The sequence below is a fragment of the Anopheles funestus genome, chromosome 2RL (genome assembly GCF_943734845.2).
Source record: "Anopheles funestus chromosome 2RL, idAnoFuneDA-416_04, whole genome shotgun sequence".
NCBI lineage: Eukaryota > Metazoa > Arthropoda > Insecta > Diptera > Culicidae > Anopheles > Anopheles funestus.
The window spans coordinates 34,747,848-34,754,888 of NC_064598.1; the positions used below are offsets into that span (position 1 = coordinate 34,747,848).

Below are 7,041 nucleotides of genomic sequence, written 5' to 3' on the forward strand. Positions count from 1 at the left end.
AAGGAAAGCATTCAAAATTTTCTGAATTTTTAAGTTTGAAAATTGTAAATACAAAATGTCACATGAAGCGTTTGTCCATTATCGTTGCATTTCTACCCACAGTGCAACGGTTGATTGTTGTTTACAAACTGACACCGACAACGACGGCTTGTGTTTGTTTGTTTTTTCATCTAGTTTTTTTATCCCACCATGATCGTTTTTCATCGCTTTAATCCCTGCTGCAGTTGTTTTGCGTGTTTTCTAACTATTTTTAACTAATTAACTACTGTTAAAATATACCCTTCGAAGTGCATTTTTACTCCACAAGAATGTGTGATGAGCGATTCCGATGAAACAGACGTGTTGCTGCTTATACCGCCCGACTTTTTTAACTGCGAATCGCCCGCATTACACACGCCTCGAACGACAGCCAACTGTTCCTTCGACGGTGTCGATCGCTTATCCTACGCATCATTCGCTGAACGTAGCAACGTGAAAACGATGGCGGGGATAGGAAATTACTCGATGATCGGCTGTACGGCGGCAGAACGAACCGAGCACTATGTCGCTTCCACCCCGTTCAAGCATCACGCGCGTAAGGAACCGCTGAAGGAGCAGTACTTATTGCACGAGATAGATCGATTTCTGCATGAAGATGATCCGCAAAAGTCACAACAGCGCCATCAAACTTGCGCAGCAAATCAACACAATGGTCCGACCGACAGCCCGGAAGGTTCGTTGATCGATGTAAACAGCCTTGCGTTACACGATTACCCATCGCTAACGAGGAACGATTTCAATGGACTAGCGAAACCGGTTCCATCCTGTGGTCCCGTGCCTCAAAAGCCACCGCGTAACGTGCACGGTGGAATGATAACGAAACCGTCCGGTAAAAATGGTCAGCTGCTCAATCTGAGCGATATCTGGCAGACGAATGGTGCTGGACAGCCGGAATATTCGAAGGTGCTGCAAGAAGAGCGCCTCCGAAGGCAGCACTGCGAGCGCAACATTCAAACACTCCACATGAAGCTGCTCGAGTATGAGGAGAAAATATCCGTAGCGCTTTCCGTAGACAAGGAGAAAGTATCTATCATAGCCAATTTGGAACAGGAAGCGGCTCGTTTGACCAGCAAGCTTCGTGAGATGGAACTAAACCATATCGAAACGCACGAAAAGCTAATGACCGAGAACGTGGAGATAAAAAACAAGAATCTCTTTCTTGAAAAGGAACTGTCGGAATCTCTGAACCTGGTGCGAAAGCTGGAAGACAAAAAGGACAATCTGGAAGCGAAGATAGAGCATCTTGCTACCGCAAATCGAGATGTGAACGACGTACACCGGCAGCAAATGGAAGATCTGCAAATAAGGCTGGCAAACAGTCGTGACAACGAACGTCAGCTAAGGGAACAGCTGACCAAACAACGGAAGGCAAATGAGCAGCTTAGTGAAGAATTACAAACGGAGAAGCAAAAACTCGCCGACAGCGTAAGAATCAGGGCCGACTTTTGTGCACTGAAAACGAAAACGGATACGTTGGGGAAACGGTTTGCGGAGGTGACACGCGAGAACGACAGTTTGCAGGAACAAACGAAACACATGAAGGAACAGATTACAATCCACCAGGAGGAATCGGTAAGAAGACGTCTCGTATGTCCGTCACAAAAGAAAAATCTATAATAATTCTTCTTTATTCTTCGTTTTAGAAAAAGCTACTTAAAGAGCTAGAAATTCAGCGTCTTTCACTCAAAAAGTACTACCAGTCACAGCTGGAAGATGTCGTGACGGATAAGTTAAAAGAATTTCAGAAGCAACTTACCACGGTCGAAGACGAGCTGAGGGAAGAATCGAAGAAAAGGGAGCGCAACCTGACCGATCGGGCGAAACGTCAGATCGAATTGATCGATCAGAAACGGGAGCAAGAAATTCAGCTACTTACAGAACGCTACAACGAGCAGGAATCACTGTACCGGCTGCAGTTGACCAATTCGGCCAAGCGTATACACGAGCTAGAAGATAAGTTACGCACCATCCAAAGCAGACGGGCGGACATTGCGGAACAGTTACACTCGATCATGGAAAACCAATGGAAGCAAGCGCTTGACGTACTCATGAGTCCCGGGCAGCAAACCAGCTCAAACAACGGTTCGAATCATTCGGAGCTTGATGGAAAGGCGGCCAAATTTAATCGTCTCACCCTCGAACATGTCGACAAGGATCGGCTCGATGGGGTACGCTCGCTGAAAAATTCCGTTCTAACCGATGAAAATGACTCGTTCCGTACGCCGGCCGGACAGACGGGTGCTGAAAATCGAAGAAAATCTTCAGAATCGAACGTTCCCAGCTTCCCGAAGGAATTGCTTCACAACTACATCGAGCTGTTGCTGCAGAAATCACCAAACGATCTCAAACGGCTCGAAGAGGTACTGTCGAGTTGTCGTAAGCAAACGGAAAAAGAATCTACGGTACGGCACAATGGCAATGATACGAATCATTGCGCGATGTTGGGTAAGTCATCTTCCGCCACCGCCCTGAATCAGCTGGGATTAGCGGGAAAATCTTCCCACAAAACACCGCGACCGTGGAAATAAGTAAATGCAGTTTTACTAGACTGAATAGGAATCGTTTAGCCGGACAGGTTCGATAGCTTAAGCGAAAGGAGCTAGCAAATGTGTGCCTTTTTAAATAGGTGTTTTACAGACCACAGACTTGCCATGTGGTACGACGAAATGTCTTTAGATTGTAAAATAATGTTGCTCAATTTCTTAGCACAATCGTTTCATCAATGGAGGTGAAGAACATACCGCAATAATAAACAATTAATAACTAACTGATTTGTCCTCAAACCGCTGCTTCGGATGATTCGAACATCCCGCAAAAAAGGACAGTCTCAAATCCGGCACTCTGCTCTTTTACTCTCTTTATTCGATTACTACGCAATACAGATCATTTTCGTTAATATACCATAATAGTAATATTACTATAATAATATTTGTCTTACTTTTCGTTATATTTAATAGTTTCCATTAATTTAAACCTTCGCATTTTGGTGAGTGTCGTGTGCAGCATTTACACGCGCAACTGACGGTTTGTTGCACTTGCCTAGAAATATCGTCCAGCTGCGTTCGGCTTCATCGCAGCCCCTAGGAGTAACCGAATCGAACGAAAAACCTGCTTCTTTACACGAATATTGTTTTGTTTTGTTTTTTGTTTTAGCTTTCTCTAATGGTTTTCTTCCCGCAAAAAGGAAGAGTGTACAGTAGCGTATATCATACAGATCGGTGATAAGCGGGTGATGAACGTTCGATTTGCACATGAAAATGGCGCACCATCCATCGCTTCCATTCGAACGGCACGAACAAACGTAAACCTAAACACAAACGCTGACTCATCAGGGGGTGAAGCCAGAATGCGGATGGTGCCGGGAAACGGTTTCCCCGGGGGTGTTCCTAAAATATGGCTTTGCACAAGTTGTTCAACAACGTCCGCTCGCTGGCCAAACTACTAATCAACTTTTTGGAATGCTGTGCGGTGCGACTTCGAACATTATCGGCAGTATTGTAAACGCTCTTTGTTATGCCGATAGTGATCGGATTTGTGTAACGTATTTGCATCCTTGCATCTCGATCTACCGACCTCCAATCCCCCGTAACGTAATGAGTAGATGAGCCAGCAAGGTGTAGAAACAGCAGCAATTAACAATGAAAGCAAAACACCTACGATTTGCTTACTCCAACGAGTTCAGCGTCAGCAGCTGTTTGAGAACCTTCGTCTGGGACGTTTCGCGGATTTCGCCCGCCAGGAACATCTCGTCCACAACCGTGTACACCTTGTAGAAGTTAAACACCAGATCCAGCTCGCACACGTTGTGGAAGTACTCGTTTAGCACCTCGACAAAGTTGTGGATCGCCTCCAGGTAGCACAGGTTGTTGTCGTTCACATCGACACAGATGCAGAAGTACAGTCCGGCGTACCGGCGGTACACGATCTTAAAGTTCCGGAACTCGACAAAGTTCGTGTGCTTTGCGTCACGTACCGTCACCACGGCATGCACCTCCTCGATCAGTTTCTGCTTTTCATCATCGTCAAAGTTCATGTACCATTTGGCGAGCCGCGTCTTGCCGGCACGGTTCTGTATCAGAATGAAGCGAATCTGTGCCAGAAAACGGAAATATGTGGGTAGAAAACGGATGCTCCTTATCGGGATGTTATGGCGATATGCGCGAGTGGGTGATGATGAGTGTTTTGCTGAGATGAGATGGATGACCACGGTTCACCAGTTACTTACCATCGTGAATGTTTCGGCCGTGTAGGAATGTACGGAAGAGAGCGCACGTCGTACTAGCTAGTGGATTGATCGGGAAGAAAGATGTACACCCTTCGTGAGGGGTTTCTTTTGTTATTTACGAAAGAATTTAGGGGTGTCTTATGATTTGATGAGATTGATTATCAATTTTTTCGCTTCTTCAGCACAACGTCAAGTGAATCTTGACAGCTCACAATTTTCTGAAGGGGCGCATCAACGACAACTACCTATATTGCAGCATATTCAATCCATACATAAATTCATAGCGAATGAGAAATTTGTATGGGGAATTTTTATATTGTTTTAAGCAAAATTGTTTGTAATTTGCTATTAAAATTAAGTTACTGGTAGTGTTTGCCTACAAGGAATATTGCTACTCGTTTCCATGCACCCTAATTTCGCTTTGTTATTGACATTTGTAAGGCCTTTATCTAAAAAGCCTTTTGCCGGTTCAAACAGCGGCCCCTTTTTTGGATTAAAATGCATAATATTTGTTATCTAAATGATGCAAAATCGTTTGCATTGCGTTTAATGAAAATATCCCAAGCAAAAAGTTTCGACTTGTCAAGAGCAAATGACAGAACGTCTCCCTCTAAAAAATATTCCGTGCCTGCTCCCACTGACACTGAGCGAAAGACGGTCAGAAAGCTCGAGTCGTGTCTGATGAGTTTTCTCATGCTGTTCGCTTCTCTTGGGTTATGCCCTCTTGCTCGTACTCACGCTCGTTCTACCGTCGATGCAAAAGTGTACAATCCGTGTGGTTGTCAGACTGCTCCAAACACCAACAACACCAACAAATGCATTGGTTTACAACAACAAATCAAAGCTATCCGAATTGTTTGCGGGATCGTATACAGAATCGCTGATGAATCGCTGTACATTTGCTTTCCTAATTTTTATCATTATTATTAACATAATTATTATTTCATATTAAGAGAGGCGAATGCACCAAGACATCATACAAAAATAAAACAACAGCAAACATGATCGAAGCATCTTTATGTTACTGTTTTCTATCACGATTTTGTTGTGAGCTAATATACGTTTTGGACGTTGCAATCCGATTTGATTATAGTACCGTGAAATAAAGAGCCCCCAAAGTACTAGTTCGTTATATGCTCACACTGCAGAATTATCCCAACATTTGTATCATGTGTATACGTCGTATCATATGAATGGAAGCATATGCATGGTGATCCCAATGATTCAAACGATATTTTTATCTTAAGGAATGTATGCATGGCATGTCGTTCAGACCCATCGTCAAATGATCAACCGATGAAATAATGCGCAAACTATTTGTGACAAGGCGTTCTGACGAACGTACCACAGCTTCACACGGTTGTGGAATAATAGTCATAATATACTGAACAATAATATTAAAACAACATTGGAAGTCAATGTGAATTGAAATATCTACACACAGCTATGTTGTGTTAATGTAGCTCTTTTTAAATTTCATAACATATTTTGGAACACGTTACAGCTTTCTTCGTGTTGTGAAAGATAAACAGTTCTATCAATTTAATATGAATAACAATTCTGTTTGCAGTTCTCTTAATACAAATCGATTGCGTGGCCTCGAAGCATTCTTCTAATGCTTGTCTTTGCCGGCCAGAGTTGCTAATCACAACATTTCATTTGCCATCGATCCTTTCATTCAATTGCTCATTGCATTGCATTGCATTGCATTGCACCAGCTAAGCCCGTGGCCAAACTGTTTCTGTAGGATGCGACCGTAGCGACACTTCCTGGAAAACTAATATTAAGTGCAAAACATATCACAACACAGCTGAACGTAACACACGGAACATTCTCTAGCGTTCTCTTCTTACCAGCGCAATCGATGCCGTGCGAAAGATGCTCAGGCACTTTAAATAAAAGGCGCATGTAGAAATTCAAACGCAATGAAACATTTAAGTGAAAAAAAACGCAATGAAACATTACAGTGCACTGTACATGAACGTACTTCGCGACATCTGTAATGATCCTATTCAGTATCAAGCAATAGCCAAGAATATGTACGATTGATAATGTTCTGGTATGGCTTTGCATATTAGATGTCACGAAAGCCTACGAAAAAAGGAATGTTTATTTTAACAACAAACCCATACATAATTCAACAAATATCATTGTAACATTGTCAAACTAAAGCTACGTAAAAACGGTCCGTGTGCGAGGATCGCCATTCTATGTTGAAAAATAAAAACACTCGTACAAAAAACACCAACCTAAAAATCATTATCGCTCAGATCAGCGCACAACATTTTGATGCATCGCGCACGAACCATCACCAACAATAGAACCATAACAGAACAACTGATGGTACTTCGTTCGAGGCACTGCACGTAGAACAAAACCTGGTCCGTATCAATCCTTTTGGCGCCAAATTGTTGGTACCATCGGTTCGCGGACGCTTGAAACACCACGGTAAATTGCCTCCAACTGTAAGTCTGGGATCGATTCCCGATATTTCCTACCATTACTATCTTTACAGAAAACACACATGGGCGAGCTGGCAATATCACTCCAGTATATGACTATCATACTTACCCTTGCGCACATCGCGCGAGGATACCCTAACCTTAAAATAATAGTACGGTCTAAATCCTATACCACTAGTCAAAACGAAACAAACCGACAAGCCATAGGCAGAACGAGCGAACGAACGCGATGCAAGACACACCAGCGCAGAACAGAACTCGCGAATCGAACAAATACTAGAATAAGCAGGAGCAAGCAAGAGAAAAAAAAGACGA

General features: G+C 43.2%; 2 protein-coding genes across 2 annotated transcripts; one reads left to right on the top strand and one right to left on the bottom strand.

Moving 5' to 3' along the window:
- The first annotated feature begins 55 nt into the window (after nucleotides 1–55).
- Nucleotides 56–2,784, top strand: LOC125761000 (uncharacterized). The gene is made up of 2 exons (XM_049421720.1): nucleotides 56–1,611; nucleotides 1,683–2,784. The coding sequence occupies exons 1-2, from the start codon at nucleotides 316–318 to the stop codon at nucleotides 2,565–2,567; spliced, it is 2,181 nt and encodes a 726-aa protein (XP_049277677.1). The 5' UTR covers nucleotides 56–315; the 3' UTR covers nucleotides 2,568–2,784.
- Nucleotides 2,785–2,864: 80 nt separating this feature from the next.
- LOC125761021 (AP-2 complex subunit sigma) lies at nucleotides 2,865–4,469 on the bottom strand. The gene is made up of 2 exons (XM_049421755.1): nucleotides 4,265–4,469; nucleotides 2,865–4,129 (listed from the first exon to the last, which is right to left on the bottom strand). The coding sequence occupies exons 1-2, from the start codon at nucleotides 4,265–4,267 to the stop codon at nucleotides 3,704–3,706; spliced, it is 429 nt and encodes a 142-aa protein (XP_049277712.1). The 5' UTR covers nucleotides 4,268–4,469; the 3' UTR covers nucleotides 2,865–3,703.
- Between the last annotated feature and the right edge of the window lie 2,572 nt (nucleotides 4,470–7,041).

Bases quoted from the DNA above. Each gene is read 5' to 3' on its own strand.
- LOC125761000 (XM_049421720.1), top strand. From the start codon at position 316: ATGAGCGATTCCGATGAAACAGACGTGTTGCTGCTTATACCGCCCGAC. The intron at 1,612-1,682 runs GTAAGAAGACGT...TCTTCGTTTTAG, and splicing joins CAATCCACCAGGAGGAATCG to AAAAAGCTACTTAAAGAGCT.